The sequence below is a fragment of the Coregonus lavaretus genome, assembly GCF_964263955.1.
Source record: "Coregonus lavaretus genome assembly, chromosome: 11".
NCBI classification, from domain to species: domain Eukaryota; kingdom Metazoa; phylum Chordata; class Actinopteri; order Salmoniformes; family Salmonidae; genus Coregonus; species Coregonus lavaretus.
The window spans coordinates 21,546,677-21,568,713 of NC_139998.1; the positions used below are offsets into that span (position 1 = coordinate 21,546,677).

The window sequence follows — 22,037 nt, forward strand, 5'->3', positions numbered from 1 at the left end:
ATTTTGATATTACTTTAGTTGAATGCTTCATAGTATGATTTGAACTATTTTAGCCTACTGATTATTTATTAGCTTATTTCGTTAGGCCTAAATATAGGCCTATGCTAGCAGGCTTATTAGCCTACATTAGCCAAACTAAGGCTAATGATTGGTTATTTGATAAAATAAATAATAATAAACAGGGTTGTTTTTGTTTTTATTTCCATAGATAAGATAACTCGGAGGACCTGTCATCTGTCAAAGCGCCGTCTAGAATGGACTTCCACAGAAGAAAGTATGAGCGGGGCAGCAACTGGTCTGACCCAGAGATGGCAGAACTCCTCCAGCAATGGTCAGACGAGTCGGTCCAACTCGAGCTGGAGAGTTTCCTGTGTTCAACCGAATAACGGACATACTGCGAGAAAAAGGCATCTATCGCACCGGCGACCAGTGCAGGGAGAATATCAAAAAGATGAAACTGGAGTACCGCCACATCAATGACAACCACAGGATGATGTAATGGACCGGGTCTTAACGAACCACCCGGCCATAGACTACTTCTCTTTGGGCAGTGCTGTTATAGCCCACTAGGTCCTCCAGAGCTCCCCTAGTGGTGCAGACGCAAACCTCCATGGTCTGCCAGGTGGTGCCTTTGGTTCCGCTGCTTCGGGCGGGTTCTTGTTTGGTCATCCGCCCAGGCCGGGGGAGCTGCTGGAGATCAATTGCGAGGATGCAGAGTCCGAGAATGGACTGCTGAACTCCGATGCTGCGTCCCCAGAACTGCTGTATCATATCGGGTTTGGAGATGAGCATGACACCAATGGGAAGTCTGCCGGACTGGATCAAGAAGGCCAGGTCGAGATGGTGTGAGGAGAGCACATGGCAAGCATGCAACAGTCTCTTTCAGGTTGGCTAAAAAAGCAGATGAGGTTGATTGGCCTAATCTCCTGTATTATTTTGCATGGATATTCATTCAGAAATTTTATCAAAAGTTAGGGTAGATGCAACTTTTATTTTTAGCCCCAACACTTAGCCTAGTAAGCTGTATTATTGCACAATTCGATGGCGCAGTTTCAAGGCTGTACGAACTGGTCTTTGTTATTGTATAAACACACCACATGATTACACACATTTTTTTGTACTTTTTTTCTTAGGGGGTAGATCAGCTTTAATATTGCAGATAGATTGTAGCTACCATAAATTTAATTGTCTGCATAATTTCCAATCATCCATATATTTTTTGGGTAAATAGATATATTTTTGTAAATATCTACAGTGCATTCGGAAAGTATTCAGACCCCTTCACTTTTTCCACATTTTGTTACATTAGAGCCTTATTCTAAAATTGATTAAATTGCTTTTTTCCCACATCAATCTACACACAATGCCCCATAATGACAAAGCAAAAACAGGTTTCTAGAAATGTTTGCTAAGGTATTAAAAATTAAAAACGGAAATATCACATTTACGTAAGTATTGAGACCCTTTACTCAGTACTTTGTTGAAGCACCTTTGGCAGCGATTACAGCCCAAATCTTCTTGGGTATGACGCTACAAGCTTGGCACACCTGTATTTGGGGAGTTTCTCCCATTCTTCTCCTCAGATCCTCGCAAGCTCTGTCAGGTTGGATGGGGAGCATCGCTGCACAGCTATTTTCAGGTCTCTCCAGAGATGTTCGATCGGGTTCAAGTCCAGGCTCTGGCTGGGCCACTCAAGGACATTCAGAGACTTGTCCCAAAGCCACTCCTGCGTTGTCTTGACTGTGTGCTTAGGGTCATTGTCCTGTTGGAAGGTGAACCTTCACCCCAGTCGGAGGTCCTGAGCGCTCTGGAGCAGGTTTTCATCAAGGATCTCTCTGTACTTTGCTTCGTTCACCTTTCCCTCGATCCTGACTAGTCTCCCAGTCCTTGCCCCTGAAAAACATCCCCACATCATTAACCCCCACATCTGAATGATCTCTTGTATTTATCTCAACTTGCACATTAGTTCCCCTTGCTTCCAGCCTAGCATTTAGTTTGGTACAGTGGGGGTTAATATAAGCCTTGCTGTCTACCTGTCCAACCTCTGAAACAATGTTCCAGCCTGCATAGCAACCATTTTGTTTAGAAAGGACCAGTCCTTTTGCATAGCAACTATGCAAAAATAATTAAGGACTTGATCATGGCTGTACCAACATGACCAAAATAACTAACAACCCGATTTTTGTCCGGACTACATCTTCTGGTGGAAGAATGAAATTGTATGAATTGACTTGTAAAAATAACGTTTTAATTAACATATGTAAGTGTATAAATAAGGCACATGAGGCTATTGTGTCCTGCCGAACAACGCCATTTACCCGTGACTGTATTCATGATACAGCACTGCCTCGTGTTGCTCAGTTGGTAGAGCTTTGCGCTTGCAACGCCAGGTTTGTGGGTTCGATTCCCACAGGGGGCCAGTATGAAAATGTATGCACTCACTAAACTGTAAGTCTGCTAAATGACTAAAATGTAAATGCCTCTTGTGCCTTATTGCTTAAATAATCACCACGTGTAATACGGTTTGGGAAACCACAGAATTTCTACTTTCATATCACCCCAAAATTATTTCACAAATACAAAAGATACACTTACTGTACGCCATTCTAACACAGATTCCCACGTATGTGTTTTGCATTGCACTTCCTGAGCTAATGGAAACTCAGGAGGGAACAAAAAATAACAGTCGGCTCGAAGCTGTGTTACACAAAACACCTCAGTGGAAATCTGTGGTAAACCAGCTAACAGTAACTGCAGAGCTGCCAACTCTCACGCATTTTACCCTCTTCTCGCGGCACACCTCTTACATCTCACGCATTGAAAAGTACTGGTTTTATTTTTCTAATTCATGTTGTGCTCCAAATCTTTTTGAAATTGGAACATATGCGCCTGCAATTTAACATCACGAGCAGAACCTCTATCACTGTCCTGACTTGCCACACAACTGTGAACGCGGCACATTGAAGCATTCTCATTGGTCTAGTTATGCAAGGGGTCAAGGGGATTGGAAGTATGTTTTAAAGAAACGCCCCTCAAGATTAGAGCGTAGAGATGGAGATATATAACGTTATAAAACTGTAAACATGTAGCATGGTAGCGCTGTTTAATGTACAATTTTGTCAACATAATTAGGTTGCTTTTACTCCCGTCCCTATTGCAGAATGCAGTTTTTTTGCAGTCTTTTGACAGCATGTACTCGTTTGGTGATTGGCATTTAGGCTGTGACAACGAAAAGGCAGCAGACAGACCTACAGTATGTTTTAGCAGGAAAGTTTGGTAGGGTGACGGGATTTCTATCTATGAAAATAATTTTGTCAAACAGATTGTGAACCCAAAAGTGTAAATTGGATTTTAGATGGGGGATAACACACACAAAAAAATGTGGTTAGGGCATAGGGGCAGATTTATGTCACCTTGTCTTCAAGAGATTGTATTATCTATTTAGTCTGATCAGGTGGAACAATTCGCATTCTTAACAATGGGCTAAAATATAGGGTAATTACTGTTGTTGTCAGCAAGAACACTACTGTTATCAGCCACACATATTATATTATACCAGTTCTTCCCAATTTTGACAGTGTAATCACATATTTGAAATCTCATATGCCTACTTGTGTCTTTGAAAATGAATTATGAGGCTATGTATTTTTGCAACCATTCATGGACAGTTTTGAATAAGTCATACAAATAAGCGTTGGATAATAAATGCTCCAGGAATCAAATATAATATGACATTTTAGTATTGTGCACATTCTAGGCAACTCATAAACGCATAATATTTTGTCTTTGTAGAGTAAGATGATGGATAGGATCTTCAACTAGTAGGTATAAACCACCTGAATATTGATATTCATTAGATTTTTCTTGAAGGTTTGGTGATTTTGAGAAATTAATTGTTATAACAAGGACATTTTCAAACACCCAGCACTTAGGAAACATAGATCAGGGGTGGCCAACCCTCCTGGAGAGCAAGCAGGATTTTCTTCCAGCCCTTAAAGATATCGTTCACTCAAGTTACAAAATGTTTGTGTCCTTACCTTGAAAGCAGTCTATGGACAAGGAGACTGCAATCTATGATGTGGTTACCCACTGCCATCAACCATAAATATGTCCTGTGCAGAGTCTTGGTGTAGTGGAAACACTCCCTGGCACATGTCACGTGCAACTTTCCACCTGAGAACCACTGTTTCTTAGCATTTGCCTGTCTCCCTATCTCATTTAATTACTGTCTAAATAAAGTGTCAAACCACCTAAGAAATATTTTGTAAAAAATATTAGCGTACTTTAAGTTTCCTCCCCCAAATATTGCAAAGTAACAAAGTCGTCCAATTTTGAGTGTTCATTTTAATGTTCAAAGCATCCTGAATACACCTGACCTGTGTGTTTTTTAAATAAAAATGTATCCACCCAGGTCATAGGCCTAAGCCATGTCAAAATGCATAGAATTGCAGGAAATTAGTAAGATCCCCCCCCTCTAGGGGGTTGTGCTAGGAGGCAATGAAATTCACATAGCAAATCTCACTCCAAGCTTTCATCAAAAGTTGGCAGCCCTGTAACTGTATCTTTTATATTTGTAAAGTTATTGTTGGTTGATAATGACGTTGAATGTTCAAGGTTTCCAAAACAATATCGCAATCAAGGCTACATTTATTTATACATAGAGCGTTTCACACTTGACCAAATCACCTCAGCTAATCAAAAGGGGACATGGAATTACTCCAATGTAGCATTGGAGTCATGAGAAAGGCTAACCTAACCTATTACCTGACCCATCATTTTATGTATTACCGTACTGCCCCTCAGTTGCCCGTAAAGTGACATCCCAACAAACACCCCAAAAACACTAAACAACCCAAATGGCTCTTAACCCCCCCCCCCCCAGGCATGCTTTCTGTCTCTAACACTAAAACTGAAACTGAAACGAAATAATATAAAAACTAAATATAAATATATTTTTTAAACTAATTAAAAACCAGCAACTGAAACAAAACTGAATTCAAAATAAAAATGGAAAAACGAATAGAAACAAAAACGAATATAAAAACACAAACGACAATAAACTTGGCCCAGACATTATACATTTGGTTCGGGCCGGGTAGGGCATGTTTTTTCATCCATGACTAGTGTACGGGCACTAACATTTACAAACTAAGCCATTTGCTCGTGCTCTGCTGCGCAGTACATTCATATCTGACTAAGCTCATAACATGGTTTCAGAAGTGCTTCAACCTCGTCAAATATAAAACAGGAAAGATTATTTCACGGAAAATAATAATGTTCCTTGAGTTTTGTCAGAGTTTAGAGTGACGAAAAGTATTTAACAGCGAACTGCTTTCTCATGTCACGTCATTGAGCAGAGCAGCCCAAGCGGAGCCGTTGCTATGGATACTCACAGACGCAGAGACGCCATGAGCAGAGCACATGCAGTGTGAGGTGCGTGCAGGGAGCGAGTGACAGACCGAGAGGAGTAGTTCATGGAATAAGTGATTTCTGGTTTCGGGCAGGGCCTTAAATTTGGCTGAAGCAAACCAAATCAGCCCCACCACTATCCATCCCAGCCCATGGCCTGCCTAAACCTGAGAGCATGCTGGCCACACTGAGTGGTGCAAAGACCCCTGGCCACAGTGTGTAGCTGTCACGCCGTGGCAACTCCATCAGACACCACCAGGGTTTTCTACAGGAGGGCTACACCCAGTACCACACTGACAAATACCACGATAATGACCCCAATGTGAGTCCAACACTGCTGCTGTTCCCCATGCTGCTGCTCCCCAGTCGTTTCAGAACTGTATTTGGTGTCATATCACTTGTCATGTCACTTTGTGGCAAATGTATCTGTAAATATTGCTAGACATAACAATTCATAGATTAGTTGAAAGATAGATTGATATATTTTTGTGTCTCTCGTCTCCAGGGCATAATCAACATGGGCACCAGTGAGAACAAGCTGTGCTATGATCTGCTTCACAAACGGGTGAGAGAGGGGGGAGAAGAGAGGGGATGGAGAGAGGTTCATGTGGTTGCTCCACATTGCTTATCACCAGTGGTGGAAAAAGTACCCAATTGTCATACTTGAGTAAAAGTAAAGATAACTTAATAGAAAATGACTCAAGTAAAAGTGAAAGTCATCAAGTAAAATACTACTAGAGTAAAAGTCTAAAAGTCTTTGGTTTAAAACATACTTAAGTATCAAAAGTAAAAGTAATTGCTAAAATATGCTTAAGTATTGAAAGTAAAAGTAAATGTATAAATCATTTCAAATTCCTTATTTTAAGCTAACCAGACTGCACCATTTTCTTGTTTTTTTAATTTATGGATAGCCAGGGGCATACTCCAACACTCATACATATTTTACAAACAAAGCATTTGTGTTTAGTGAGTCTGTCAGATCAGAGGCAGTAGAGATGCCAGGGATGTTCTCTTGATAAGTGTGTGAATTGGACCATCTTCCTGTCCTGCTAAGCATTCAAAATGTAACTAGTACTTTTCGGTGTCAGGGAAAATGTATGGAGTAAAAAGTACATTTTCTTTAGGAATGTATTGAAGTAAAGTTGTCAAAAATACGAATACTAAAGTAAAGTACAGATACACCCCAAAACTACTTAAGTAGTACTTTAAAGTATTTTTACTTAAGTACTTTACACCACTGCTTATCACTGACTTTGTCAATCAGAATGATAAACCATTGTCATGTGTTATTTGAAAAGGATGGTTATGGTACATGTATTCATTAGAGGCATTTAAACTACAATTCAATAACATGTTTATTACACAGAAGGAAGATGTTTATTAGAGCAGCGATTAGGATGATGGTAGGGTAAAAATGGTGAGGATGATGATGATGATGATGACGATATCCCCTCTGTAACGAGAGAAGAGGTGTCCAGGTTCCTGTCTCACAACTGTGGTTCCCCCGACCCACTGAGAGCAGACAAGGTGAGTGAACTGAGCTCTCCTCAGCCCTTATAGTACTGTATAATGGCTCTAGTCTAGTGTATAATCCTGGCCTTTAAGAATCCTGGCCTTTAAGGAATGCTGTGATTGCTAGACTACTTCATTATATTATTACTGTATTATAAGTATAGCGACTCATTTAGGCTTGTGATAGCAGTGGACTCGACTCAATTAATGACTTTCATTAACCAAATTAATGACAGTAAAAGTGCTTAGGCTCACAGAAAACTGATTGCATTCGTCAATGACTGTAGGCTATTAATCTATGGGTATGAATAGTTAAAGACTGCGGCGGCCGCTGATTGGCTGAATACCCGGGGCGCAAGGTGGTTGGAGTTGTCAACAAAGCAGCGTGAAAGAAATATGATGGCACGTTTTTTAACTACCGGTAGTTTCTTTGAGAAGATATATAAAGTGATATGTACATTTGAACAACAGAATAAATACACCTATTTCACTTTTGCATTTCAAAAACCAAATGACCACTGCTGCACATGTTGCCACTGTTTTGAACAGATTAGATTATACTATTTAGAATGAGCAGCCAGCTCATGAACGAACAAGTTCACCAGGGAGAAAGGTCGTCACTAGTTACCACAGCTACAAAGTCGTAAAGCGTGCCTATTTCAAAAATGTCTCTTCTTATGTGATTTTAAACCTAACCCTAACCCTAACATTAACCACACTGCTAACCTTATGCCTAACCCTAACCTTAAATCAAGACCAAAAAGCCAATTTTGACTTTGTGGCTGTGGAAACCAAGGAGAACGCAACAAGCATACAGATGCAATGAGTGAAAACACATAATCAAACTGGGGAAAGCTAGCTAACATAATATCACAAAGCATGATGCGCTAGCCAGGTAACTTTCATTCTGAAATAACTTCATATTTCCGAGTTAACCCCTTAGAGTCGATGCCCATGGAAATCTAGTTAGCGTAATACAAAAATGCCCATAAAAATCAGCCTATTTAAGATGCGTTTCAATCCACCACATCCGCCGATGTCGGCCTTCCGCATCTGCGGTGGAAGGTGGCAGAGCTACATCGGTGTTTGTCAGACCAGGAGACGTCCCGAAAATCGGGGTGGTTTGGCCTACAAATTATTATGACCCCTATATGGAAAGATGAGACTCTTGCGAACACAATGGTGTTCTCCGTTTTTGCTCTACGACCTACAAGCGTCACAGAACTCGTCTGAAGTCGGTACCGCTGATCTGCCAACTTCTGCCTGTAGCGTCCGAACAGTTTGGGCTACACAAACTTTCTCTATGGAAGGTGAGACCCTCACGCTCACGAACATGTCAGTTGTTTTGCTCTAGGACTCCTACAATCATCACAAGGCTCGTCTGAATGTAGCCCGGTACAAGTTGAACAAATGATTGGAAGTACAGTATATGGAAGTAGTTTAGTGCCTAAAAAAAGGGGTTAAATATGGACTTCCTTATATCTCACTTAAAAACATGATTTGTGAATCTGTTCATACCGAACAGCTAGAGCGACAACTAAAATGGCTTTGAAAAAAATACGATTTCAGCTAATAGGCGGACGTATCTAACAAAATAACTACATTATGGCATTCACTAATCGTAAACTATTTACATATAATAGACATTTCGGTACATTTGTGGACAAAATTCTTACTTACTCAATCTTTAAATTATGAAGAATGTTTTTACTCATAAAGCTAGTTTCTTATTTGTGTGTGTTTGTGTGTGTGTGGGTTCAGGTTGTGGTGATGAATGGCTGTGGCTCCCTCTTCTCCTCCATAACCACAGTGCTTTGTGACCCGGAAGGTTAGTTCAACTCACTTAAAGTACACTCAAAGAGTATGTCCAGTTGTTTCACCTATGGATTGCATAATATAACTTAACCTTTAAATATCACCCATGCCCTATCATACTGTGAAAGACATGGTATTGTATTTAATTAATGGATTTGATTTGTCAACTTTAATTGAGTATGTTAGAGAGGTGTACTCAGACTCAGTGTTTGTGTTTTAGATGCAATCCTTATTTCAACGCCATTCTATGGAGTCATCCCTGAGGATGTGCATCTCTACAGTGGTGCTCCGGTCTCTTCCATGTTCACCTCGACTGTGAGGTAGGGCTTAATTCTTAACATAATATACGGTATACCATATACCACCCTGTATTGTTGTATTTGTTGTGTGCTTATTGTGTCTGTTTTTAGCCTTGTGGCAGTCGGCCTTTCCACCTCACTGTGGAAAGACTGGAGGAAGCTATGAGGAAGGCAACTAGCGAGGTAACCCCCCCCCCCCCAACAGAATAGTTTTCAATTTATAAATGAAGATACAGGCACTAGAATCATCATTGGTATAACTGTCCCTTGTTGTGTTCCTGCCAGGGGGTGAATGTCAGAGCCGTGATCCTGGTGAACCCCCATAACCCCCTGGTTGAGGTCTACTCCCCTCCGGAGATTACTGGCTTCCTGGAGTTTGCCAAGAGGTACATTTTTTCCTCACATCATATTTCCATATTGTACAATATGTTTTCCCTCAGCGCATAGAGCATCCAAGTATCATGACTGTAATTTTATTGTAAAGTACAACTAAGGGTTGAGGACTCTCCCAAAAGCATCCGTTGTAGTCTAAGTGGTGATCTCAGCATTAGCACCCTCTACAGACCTACCCATGCACTGAGTTGCAGTAACCATAAACCAGCGATGTTCTATTACACACTGCTCCCTCAGGTTGCCTACTGATAGAGTGCTTTTAATGCCTGCTTGCATTGCCTGTGTAATAAAGAACAATAAACATCTTAAAACAGTGCAATACAAATTCATAATAATTATTTTCAATTTTTCTCCCTGTTCTCTCCATTCCTTCCCCCTGTCTCAGGCATGAGTTGCACACCATTGTAGATGAGGTGTACGTGCTGACGGTGTTTGAAGAAACAGCCACCTTCCACAGGGACCTTAGCATGGAGAGGTATGACAAACACACAAACCCTTCCTATTGAATGTACATTAACAATGGGGTGCTTCCAGGTTGCTGGACCACCAGAGAACATATGTGATGTGTTCTCTTCAGCAAGTCTAAAGTGAGTGTGTGTTCGTGCGTGTGCCTGCACATGCATACAGTGCATTCGGAAAGTATTCAGACCCCTTGACATTTTCCACATTCTATTACGTTACAGCCTTATTCTAAAATGGATTAAATAGTATTTTTCCCCTCATCAATCTACACACAATACCCCATAATGACAAAGCAAAAACAGGTTTACATTTACAGAAGTATTCAGATCCTTTACTCAGTACTTTGTTGAAGCACCTTTGGCAGCGATTACAGCCTCAATTCTTCCTGGGTATGGCGCTACAAGCTTGGCACACCTGTATTTGGCGAGTTTCTTCCATTCTCCGCAGATCCTCTCAAGCTCTGTCAGCTTGGAAAGGGAATGTCACTGCACAGCTATTTTCAGGTCTCTCCAGAGATGTTAGATCAGGTTCAAGTCTGGGCTCTGGCTGGGCCACTCAAGGACATTCAGAGACTTGTCCCGAATCCACTCCTGCGTTGTCTTGACTGTGTGCTTAGAGTTGTTGTCCAATTGGAAGGTGAACCTTTGCCCCAGTCTAAGGTCCTGAGTGCTCTGGAGCAGGTTTTCATCAAGGATCTCTCTGCACTTTCCTCCAGTCATCTTTCCCTCGAACCTGACTAGTCTCCCAGTCCCTGCCGCTGAAAGAAATCCCCACAGCATGATGCTGCCACCACCATGCTTCACTGTAGGGATGGTGCCAGGTTCCCTCCAGACGTGGCATTTAGGCCAAAGAGTTCAATCTTGGTTTCATCAGACCAGAGAATCTTGTTTCTCATGGTCTGAGAGTCCTTTAGGTGCCTTTTGGCAAACTCCAAGCGGGCTATCATGTGCCTTTTACTGAGGAGTGGCTTCCGTCTGGCCACTCTACCATGAAGGCCTGATTGGTGGAGTGCTGCAGAGATGGTTGTCCTTCTGGAAGGTTCTCCCATCTCCCCAGAGGAACTCTGGAGCTCTGTCAGAGTGACCATCGGGTTCTTGGTCGCCTCCCTGACCAAGGCCCTTCTCCCCCGATTGCTCAGTTTAGCCAGGCGGCCAGCACAATCCTGTCTCTGAGCTCTATGGACAATTCCTCATGGATTGGTTTTTGCTTTGACATGCACTGTCAACAGTGGGACCTTATATAGACAGGTGTGTGCCTTTCCAAATCATGTCCAATCAATTGAATTTACCACAGGTGGACTCCAATCAAGTTGTAGAAACATCTCAAGGATGATCAATTGAAACAGGATGCACCTGAGCTCAATTTCCAGTCTCATAGCAAAGGGTCTGAATACTTATGTAAATTAGGTATTTCTGTTTTTTATGATTAATACATTTGCTAAAAATTCAAAAAACCTGTTTTCGCTTTGTCATTATGGGGTATTGTGTGTAGATTGATAAAAAAAGTCAAGGGGTCTGAATAAGAATAAGGCTGTAACATATCAAAATGTGTAAAAAGTCAAGGGGTCTGAATACTTTCCGAATGCACTGTATGTGAGTGTGTGAGTGCGTGAGCATACGTGTCTGAATGTGTTTGTACGTACATGTTGTTGTGGGGACTATCTGGGGGTTATCTGGCCCTCCTATTATTTTCACCCCGTCTCATTTGTGTTGTCCTTGTGCAGGACTTTGCGATAGCAGGAGTGCGTGTGGGCACTGTGTACTCTGACTCTTGGTCGAAGCTCTGGATAAGCTGGGGATGTTCCACGGTGTCCCTGGTCCAATACAGCATCAGATGGCAAGGCTGCTCCAGGACAGGGGTACAGACACACACACACTCAGACTCACACTCACACGCACTAGATGAGAGGACATACTGTATCACCCTCATTAGGGAGTTTAACCTACCTGTGTTCTATTGTAGATTGGATCGATGGGAGGTTTCTTCCAGAGAACAGTCTGAGAATGCAGACCGCTCACAGGTACATGACTGAGGAGCTACAGAGCCTGGGAGTCCCCTACCTCCACCGGCCTGCTTGCTTCTACATCTGGGCAGAACTCAGGAAGGTAAGGACACTGACCCAGGGTTGGGGTTAGAAGACTGGATGGTGAGAAGCTGCTGTCTTGGTTCTTCCTGACATGGTTCCTCCTCTCTCTCTCTCTCTCTCTCTCGCTCTCGCTCTCAATTCAATAGACTTTATTGACATGGCAGGTTCAATTACTTACATTGTCAAAGTACCCATACATCAACAATGGTCGGACTAACAGTAATAAAGCAATAATAATACTAGTAGGTCTAGTAGTAGTGGTAATGATATTAACATCAACAGCAACTACAACAACATCTCTCTCTCATTTGTCCCTCTCCCCCTGTCTGTCAGTACCTGCGTGAGCCATCGTTTGCGGAGGAGCTGTCCCTGTGGAGGTGTTTACTGAAACACAAGCCTTCCACTGCTCCACTCCTGGCTCGTTCTGCATCGTCTTCACTGACCGACAGCAACACCTGACGCTCGGTACCTTCATCAATCAGTTCATCTCTTTTTCTCCTCTCATTATGATAGAGGCAGGAAAACAGGCCCTGGAGGAGATAGATAGGTCCACATCCACCCCTGACACAGGCACAACCAACGAGGCCACCAAGGAGGAAGGGACAAAGATGACATCAAAGAGGAACACAACAGGCTCACACAAAGCTGTGTCCGTCAAGTCAACTCCCTTTCCGAAGAACACCTCATCATCAGAATAGCCAGGGGAGAAGGATAACCCCGCCCTTGATGCCATCCCATTAGCCATTGAAGACTTTGTCTTGTTGGACTTCCAGACGTCCCACCCCACATAGAGTCTGGACTCCCTGATTGGTGCCCTGAGGCAACAGATCCGCTCCTCTGATTGGCTGGCGAAGAACACTCCAGAACTCTCGGCCGGGCAGGATCCCGAGCTGTTCAAAGACCTGCTGGACAGAGCCAGGAAGTAGAGGAGAGGAGGGGTAGAGTGGAGTGGAGGGGAGGGGAGGAGAGGAGTGGAGGGGATGGAGAGGAGAGAAGGGGAGGGGATGGAGAGGAGAGAAGGGGAGGGGGGAGGCAAAAGGAAAGGAAGTAAGAAAGACATTCATCAGGAGAGGTAGCAGGAAAGGAGACAAAGATTCCCCAGTTTGTCCACATCAGGATGTCTTATTTTTTTGTGATAGATACAGTAGATAGGTAGATAGATTTGTTTGACAATTTAAAACACAATACAACCACACATGTGGATATTGCATTTAAAATCATTGAGGATGACACAACAAAGTTTGAAAACGTATTTCCATCGCTACGCAATTACCTGGTTGCTAAAATTCTAATACTTCACCTAATTTCAGTTTATGTGACAAAACAGAGTTTAATTGTACCATCTAAACCACTGTGAAATATATTTTCAGTAACCCAAAATATTATACTTTCAGTTTTTTTAAGCTGGTGTACAAAACCGAAAGTAAAAGACGCAAAAATGAAACATAAGAACGGGAAGCATAGAAATAGCCACATAGAACAGATATATCGCTTCTTAGACTTTCTTTCAATGAGAATAACAGATTTATAACTCACATTTCTTTGTGAATTTGGTCATGTCGCCCAAAAAGTTAAATATTGCAGCTTTGAATAAATTGGAAGGAAACCACAGTGATTTTACCATGAGACCAATTATGATGATTTTAAACCAGTTATAGAGTTAAATGGCTGTGATAGGAGAAAACTGAGGATGGATCAACAACATTGTAGCTACTCCACAATACAAACCTAAATGACCAAGTGAAAAGAAGGAAGCCTGTACAGAATAAAAATATTTGAAAACATGCATCCTGTTTGCAATAAGGCACTAAAGTAATACTGCAAAAAATGTGGCAAAGAAATGAACTTTTTGTCCTGAATACAAAGCATTATGTTTGGGGCAAATCCAACACAACACATCACTGAGTACCACTCTTCATATTTTCAAGCATGGTGGTGTCTGTATTATGTTATGGGTATGCTTGTCATCGGCAAGGACTAGGGAGTTTTTTTTTGGATCAAAATAAAATGAATAGAGCTAAGCACAGGCAAAGTCCTAGGGGAAAACCTGCTTCAGTCTGCTTTCCAACAGGCACTGCGAGACAATCCACCTTTCAGCAGGACAATAACCTAAAATGCAAGGCCAAATATACACTGGAGTTACTTACCAAGACAACATTGAATGTTCCTGAGTGGCCTAGGTACAGTTCTGACTTAAATCGCCTTAAAAAATATATGGCAAGACTTGAAAATGGCTGTCTTGCAATGATCAACAACCAACTTGACAGAGCTTGAAGAATTTGTAAAAGAATAATGGGCAAATATTGTACAATCCAGGTTTGCAAAGCTCTTAGAAACTGACCCTGAAAGACTCACAGTTGTAATCACTGCCAAAGGTGATTCTAACATGTATTGACTCAGGGGGTTGAATACTTATCTAATCAAAATATATTAGTGTTGTCACGATCGTTTACGGACGAGAAGGACCAAGTCGCAGCGTGTCCAAGGTAGACAAATAACATACCTCACACGGAACAAGATCCCACAACTAACAGGTGCCAAAAGGCTGCCTAAGTATGGTCCCCAATCAGAGACAACGAGCAACAGCTGCCTCTGATTGGGAACCACTCAGGCCAACATAGATCTATACATACTAGATCTAACCATAGACAATAAACATAGCACAACACGACACAGAAAATACACACCCTGACTCAACAAATACGAGTCCTAGAGTCAGGGCGTGACAGTACCCCCCCCCAAACTCCGACCGCGCCACATAAACATAACAGGGTAGGGGCCGGGTGGGCATTCCGCCTTGGAGGCGGATCCGTCTCCGGGCGTGACCACCACTTACTCTCCACCTCCCTGTTGCGCCCCTGGTCTGGTCTGGACCTCGGCGCGCTGCTTCCCCTCTCCTTCCTCCCACGACGTACCAAGCCCTGTCTGGACCCTGGTGTGGGAGACCCCGAACCTGGAGAGGGGCTGACGTCTGGGTCTGGACTGGAACCGCTGACTGGAGCTGGACCAGACGACGGTGGATCGAACTGCTCTGGCTCCGGAGTGGAGCCGCTGACCGGAGCTGGACCGGACCCCAGTGGAGCGGATTGCTCTGGCTCCGGAGTGGAGCCGCTAACCGGAGCTGGACTGGACCCCGGTGGAGCGGATTGCTCTGGCTCCGGAGTGGAGCAGCTGACCGGTGCCGGACCAGGCACCGGTGGAACAGGCACGGGCCGTGCCGGACTGGACACACGCACCACTGGCTTGGTGCGGGGAGCAGGAACAGGCCGGACCGGGCTGGCGACGCGCACCACTGGCTTGGTGCGAGGGACAGGAACAGGCCGGACCGGGCTGGCGACGCGCACCACTGGCTTGGTGCGAGGGACAGGAACAGGCTGGACCGGGCTGGCGACGCGCAACACTGGCTTGGTGCGAGGAACAGGCCGGGCCGGCGACGCGCACCACTGGCTTGGTGCGAGGGACAGGAACAGGCCGGACCGGGCTGGCGACGCGCACCACTGGCTTGGTGCGAGGGGCAGGAACAGGCCAGACCGGGCTGGCGACGCGCACCACTGGCTTGGTGCGAGGGACAGGAACAGGCCGGACCGGGCTGGCGACGCGCACCACTGGCTTGGTGCGAGGGACAGGAACAGGCCGGACCGGAACAGGCCGGACCGGGCTGGCGACGCGCACCACTGGCTTGGTGCGAGGAACAGGAACAGGCCGGGCCGGGCTGGCGACGCGCACCACTGGCTTGGTGCGAGGGGCAGGAACAGGCCGGGCCGGGCTGGCGACGCGCACCACTGGCTTGGTGCGAGGGTCAGGAACAGGCCGGACCGGTCTGGCGACGCGCACCACTGGTTTGGTGCGAGGGGTAGGAACAGGCCGGGCAGGGCTGGCGACGCGCACCACCAGTTTGGTGCGAGGGGCAGGAACAGGCCGGGCCGGGCTGGCGACGCGCACCACTGGTTTGGTGCGAGGGACAGGAACAGGCCGGACCGGGCTGGCGACGCGCACCACTGGCTTAGTGCGGGGAGCAGGAACGGGTCGGGCCGTACTGGGAACACGCACCACTGGCTTAGTGCGGGGAGCAGGAATGGGCCGGACCGTACTGGGAACACACACCACTGGCTTAGTGCCGGGAGCAGGAACGGGTCGGGCCGTACTGGGAACACACACCACTGGCTTAATGCGGGGAGCAGGAACGGGCCGGACCGGACTGGCGACATGCACCACTTGCTTGGTGCGAAGTGCGGGACTGGGTTCCTTTATAAACCCCCGCTCCTTCTGCTGCCAAACCAGCTCCTCTCGCCGTGCCTCTACACTCTCCTTCTCCCTTATCGCCTCCTGTAGCGCCTCCCTCTGACCTAATAACTTCTGCTCCCTCTGAACCAATAGCCCCCTTAACCTGGTGGCCTCCTCTCCTAACCTGCAGATCCACCCTGTCGCTGCCTCCTGCTGCCTCGTCGTCCACACCGTGTGCCCCCCCCCCAAAATGTTTTTCTTGGGGTTGCCTCTCGGGTCTCCGTCGTCGGCACCGTTGGCGCCGTTTCTCCTCTCCTACCTGGGCATCCTCCTTCATCGCCTTCCGGTAGCGGACGGCCTCCTCCTCCGTGATTCTCCCCCAACCGAGGAGGACATCTACTAACGTAACCTCCTGTTTAATTCCTAGTGTTTGCTCCTGAACACGCTGCTTGGTCCTATTTTGGTGGGATCTTCTGTCACGATCGTTTACGGACGAGAAGGACCAAGGCGCAGCGTGATATGCATTCATATTTATTTACGTACTGAACACACGACAAAACAACAAACGAAACGTGAAGTCCAAGGTAGACAAATAACATACCTCACACGGAACAAGATCCCACAACTAACAGGTGCCAAAAGGCTGCCTAAGTATGGTCCCCAATCAGAGGCAACGAGCAACAGCTGCCTCTGATTGGGAACCACTCAGGCCAACATAGATCTATACATACTAGATCTAACCATAGACAATAAACATAGCACAACACGACACAGAAAATACACACCCTGACTCAACAAATACGAGTCCTAGAGTCAGGGTGTGACAAGTGTTTTATTTTCCATTAATTATTATTATTATTATTATTATTATTTAAAAAACGGTTATAACTCGTTTGTTACACAGTTACAACTCATTTTCTAGTTGTGCTCTTGTTCCTAATGCACTTTAATGATTCACTTTTGAATATGGTTATATGATTATGACATGTGGCTATCTACAGAACATTTCCTGAGCTTTTAAAAGAGTTGTTGTTAATACTGTATACATATGTACAGTAAATGTTTCTGAATATTTTATATAAATTGGTCAACTTTCAATAAATGCCTTATTTTGACCACTTATGGAGAAGTACAATATGTGTTTTTCCAGATCAATTCTAGTGAAAGCCTAAATACTCTAGACTAAAATGTTTAGTTGGTAAATCAAGGAAGTAAAACTCACATGAAATAGTTTTGAAACCCTAATGATTTAAGTATAATGTTGCCTATTATTGTTACTGTAGGTATTCCAAGGACACAACACAGTCTGTTCTTGCCTGCCTCTTGATACATAGTAAGTGAGCAGTAAAAGTTGCATACAGTATGTATCCCAGGCTGTTAATTAGTTTGGCTATGGGTTGGGTTGGCCAGTAATCTAAAGGTTGCTGGTTTGATTCCCCGAGACGACTAGGTGAAAAATCTGCCAATGTGCCCTTGAGCAAGGCACTTAACCCTAATTGCTCCTGTAAGTCGCACTAGATAAGAGCATCTGCTAAAAGACTAAAATGTAAAACATTTAAAATGGTTGTTGGGGGTTTTCCATGATGACCCTGCTCTGACTGGGGACTGGAGGAGGACGGTGGAGGTTTTGATTTGTGTGGCTGTGCCCAGTGTGTGAGAGAGTGGGGTTTTCTTTCCTGAGCTGAGTCACACTCACACACACACACTGTAAGACCTTCTGTTCACCTACACATAGCAGCTATAATGTCATGACTGAGTGGGAGAATGTGGTGTGTGGCTGATTGTGACTTAGTTAAAGCATCATGCCACTTACACTGGTGGGCGATTGTGAAAGTGTTTGTGTGTTAATAGGGGTGGGGTCTTTTTCTCCCATGATGACAACCTGTCCTCTGTTATACCAATGCAGAGGGAGGGAACAGGGACAAGGCTTATGAGTGTCCTCACCCTTCAAAACAAATATTCAAAATGCAGTAAAGAAAAAATAAGTTATTTGACTGTCATCCATTCACTGCCACGGTGAAGACGGTAGAGCGAGACAGAGCTGCTTTCACTTTTCTAACAGCACGATCCATTGTGTCACAGCCAGGGGATTCTGGGGGAACTCAACCACTGAGTAGGGGGGGTTTCCACTGTAGTGGGGAAGTGGAGCGCAACACACAGAGGGAAATATTTACAGTGTTATATTCCATCTCTGTGTGTGTGTGTTCCTGTGGTTCACTGGCAGTGTGTGTCACTGTATCAGTGTTTGGTGGCACTGAGCTCATTGTACGCTAGTCCCTCTCACACGTCTGACTAGCTCCTGCTCTCCTTACGCCAGGAGGGATTTACACAAAGCTTCATAGCACAAAACAAAATTAAAGGTAAGAGGAACATTTCCTATACAATCTGACTGTGGCAAATGTCATCATGTACCTGATTTACTGTACATTTTTCTTTTGCTTTATGGCACCATTTGAATTTCTCTGTTATATACCTTATAAACATTGAACTATTCCTGATAAGGATGAACGTTTTTAAACAGACTGATACTGTAGTAGATTTACCTGTGAATGCTCCACCGTCTGTCTCACTACACCACCCCTTCTCTCCTCCTCTCCCTCCTCTTTTATTTTATCCCCGTCTCCTTCTCTTTCTCTCAGCCCTCTGTGTGTCAGTATGAAGGTGTTTGAGGTGGGTGACTCTGTGAGTCGGTTCAGGCTGGCTGAGTCGTGTGTGGGGCTGGCAGGGTGTCTGTGTGTGGCCTACTCTGTGTGGACCCCTCACTGGCTCAATGACCAGGGACTGTGGACTAATGGCAACAACAGCACCAACACGGACAGTGACCAGACCAGGGGCATTATCTTTAACGGTGAGTCAAGAAGCTGTATTGACCATCAGCATCCATCTGTTTAATACACCCCTGTGTATGGAGGGTGTATTAATGTCAGTGACATTTTTACACAATTTAGTTCATTTAAATCAAGTACGGTAATACCAACTGTTGCTAATTCAAAGTGTGTGTTTGTTACATGAATCCAAACTAAATTGCACCTAATGGAATGCTAAAGGTAGCAGATGTGTAAGGAAAAGCTTAACCATGAGTGTTGATAAAATGTTTAGTTACACTTGAGGTTGGCCTTGTGCATTTGGCACTTTGGAGCTTTTCCTCAGAACACAGTGAACATGACTTGAGGAGAAACAGTTGAGCAGTAAGATATGCACCATAGGATTGCAGTGATGTGAACAGGTGTGGACTTGCTTCTGTAGCAATCATCCACATTCTCAGTGAACAGGAGGAGGGGGAGATTGGGGGATGTTCAATGCTTAGGGCTGAAAGAGTTTGTAAAGTAGGGTATATACGCACACATCCCAAATGTATCCAGTGTTGGGCCAAATAAATAGCTGATGTTACAAAAATAAAAAGTTGTATACAGTACATGCTGCTCCCCTGCTTTATTCTTTCAATCACATACTGTATACACACGGCAGCAACTGTGGCAGGCATTTTTTCACTAATCAGCATTTAGGGCTCCAAACCAGTTCCCTGACAGGTTTATTAGGTTAGCTGTTAACTGTGGGTTGTGGCATCTAGGGTGTCTGATTACATCAACTGGCTCTCACCATTTTTTCTGTTTAGTATGACATCAAAGAGTGAAAGTGTGAGAATGATAGATCAGTAGTCAAACTGACAATACATGCCATTGTGCTTGTATTGACATATCCTGTTATTGACCTCTTCTCTGTGTTGGACTCAGATATAGCATGCAGATGTAGACAGGTTGAAAATGTTGTCACTGTTTACATATTATAACCCCTGTCTGCGTATGTGTGTGTGTCTTCAGCCTTGGAGGCAGAGCAAGTATTTGGGGTGCTGTCGTTCTTCATGGCTGTGAGTTCTGGGGCTCTGTGTCTGGTGTTCGCCCTCTGCTGGACGTCCCAGACGGTGCGCTCCTACTCCAACACCCGCTCTCTACTTATGGCAGGCCAGGCCCTCTACCCCACTGTCCTGCTGCTCCTCATTTTGGGACCCACAGGTCAGTATAGGTCCGGGCCACAGACCTGAAAAGAAGAAAGGGTGCACTGCACGTGTAAAGTATTGGAACAGGAGCTCTAAGTCCATCTCCTGCTGATGTGGCGCCAGGTAGCCTAGCAGTTAGAGAAGCGAGCCAGCAACCGGAGGGTTGCCAGTTCGAATCCAGGGTTCGACTGGAAACATTTGTCAGGAAGTGAGCTGGCAACCGAAATGTTGCTGGTATCAAGTCCTAGATGCCATTGCCTGCCGTTGTGCCCTTGAGCAAGGCACTTAACCCCCACAACAATTGACCAATAACGTGATCTTAATCTTAATGGCTGCAGTTGCGAGTGTAAAATATACAATAGGATCATGTTGAGGGATTTCCTCTCTTATTTCATATATTCTGCAAAGTCCTTATGTCGCTTTTAACAAAATAAACATGTTTTGATTAAAAATATTCCCTTTCCTGTCACTGTTCATGTGAATCAAATCAATTAGCTTTTGTAAAGTGTTTTCACACTGGTATATTTGTAAAGATGTAGGTATTGCCAGTGTTAACATAAACACTCAAGTCAGAATCGTCTGTCTAGACTCCCTACTGATGATGACCTGACTGAACCCTCTCTCTCTCTCTCTGTCTCTCTCTGTCTCTCTTTCTCTCTCTCTCTAGGATTCTTCTTCCTCCTCAGCTGGTCCCTCTTCACCTACCAGCACTGGGTAACGATCAGCGATGACTTCACCTGCCTGGGCTCCTCCTATTGGCTGGGCGCCCTGGGCTGGGCCCTGCTATTGGTTGCTCTGCCCGTGGTCTTCCTGGTGGAGCAGTGTGTGGTCCCGGACATCCTGACGGAACTCACGAAGGCCACCGAGGGGTGGCGGCGCACATCTGAGGTACCGTACGCCAAACGCTCGTTCAGCGAGAGTCGTCAGCATTGTCATGAAGACGAGAGTCATGAAGACGTGGAGAGAGGGCTGAAGATGTACATATCAGTACCCTGAGAGGAGGAATGGAGGACAGAGAATTCAGAGACTGAGCTGACTGCAGGACTGGACTGGACTGGACTGGACTGGACAAACAGCTGATGTCCTGTTCACACTAGCAGCACCAGGGAGAGGAGCTTCTAGTGCCTGTCTGGATCAAAGACTGACTGCTCCACTGTAGGAGAATGCTCACAGACACACTCTGAGAATATGTGATATTAGACAAAAATGTCAATGCTGTGATAGTGTTATTGTCAGTCTTTGTAGTTGTTTGTTGCCTAGCACACATTCAGGAGGTTTTCCTGTTATAAAGGAAATATTTGTGTTACAGTAGCGCCCTCATGTGGTGAGCATTACCAAGGTCTGATGTATAAAAAAATATTTTTGATACAGCTTGGCAGTCGAAAGTATTTAACTTTTTTATGGGGGGTTGTTCAGATGCAAAGTGGGACCACTTCTTGTAGAATTTAGATGAAGTAGGCCTAATGATGTAATTTATTCACAAAATAGTACATTTACAGTTAAACTAATGAACATTCAAAATAGGCCTACGTCTCAATTCAATCTAAATGTGAATTTGAATATCTCCGTAAATTATATAAGTGTGTAATGCATTCTTGAAAATGGATGAATAAATCTCCGCTGTTAATGTATTACTGAATTATTTATTCATCCCTCTTTAACCAGTATCTCCGCCAGACGCCTCATTTATCAAAGGAGCGTGCACACACAAAAAAGACTAAAAAAGCTTGCATGAGCCAGTTTTTCTGCAAAGGTTGGTATTTATCAAGTTTGATCTTGACGGGAAAGTGTGCATATCTCCACGCACAGCTCAGACCATGCATATGCATAACTTCTAAGG

The 22,037-nt window shown here is 44.4% G+C and overlaps 1 protein-coding gene and 1 pseudogene across 2 annotated transcripts; both read left to right on the forward strand.

Moving 5' to 3' along the window:
• The first annotated feature begins 254 nt into the window (after positions 1-254).
• Positions 255-12,902, forward strand: LOC311137044 (1-aminocyclopropane-1-carboxylate synthase-like protein 1; annotated as a pseudogene). Its single transcript has 12 exons — positions 255-843; positions 5,915-5,974; positions 6,817-6,936; positions 8,683-8,749; positions 8,957-9,056; positions 9,147-9,218; positions 9,321-9,421; positions 9,814-9,903; positions 10,006-10,015; positions 11,614-11,748; positions 11,853-11,995; positions 12,310-12,902. The product of its transcript is annotated as a 1-aminocyclopropane-1-carboxylate synthase-like protein 1 (transcript).
• A 5,332-nt stretch (positions 12,903-18,234) lies between these two features.
• Positions 18,235-21,828, forward strand: LOC311136959 (uncharacterized protein). Its single transcript, XM_084171293.1, has 4 exons — positions 18,235-18,560; positions 18,840-19,048; positions 20,022-20,213; positions 20,865-21,828. Exons 2-4 carry the CDS (start codon positions 18,856-18,858, stop codon positions 21,191-21,193), a joined length of 714 nt encoding a protein of 237 aa, XP_084027419.1. The 5' UTR covers positions 18,235-18,560; positions 18,840-18,855; the 3' UTR covers positions 21,194-21,828.
• Positions 21,829-22,037: the final 209 nt, after the last annotated feature.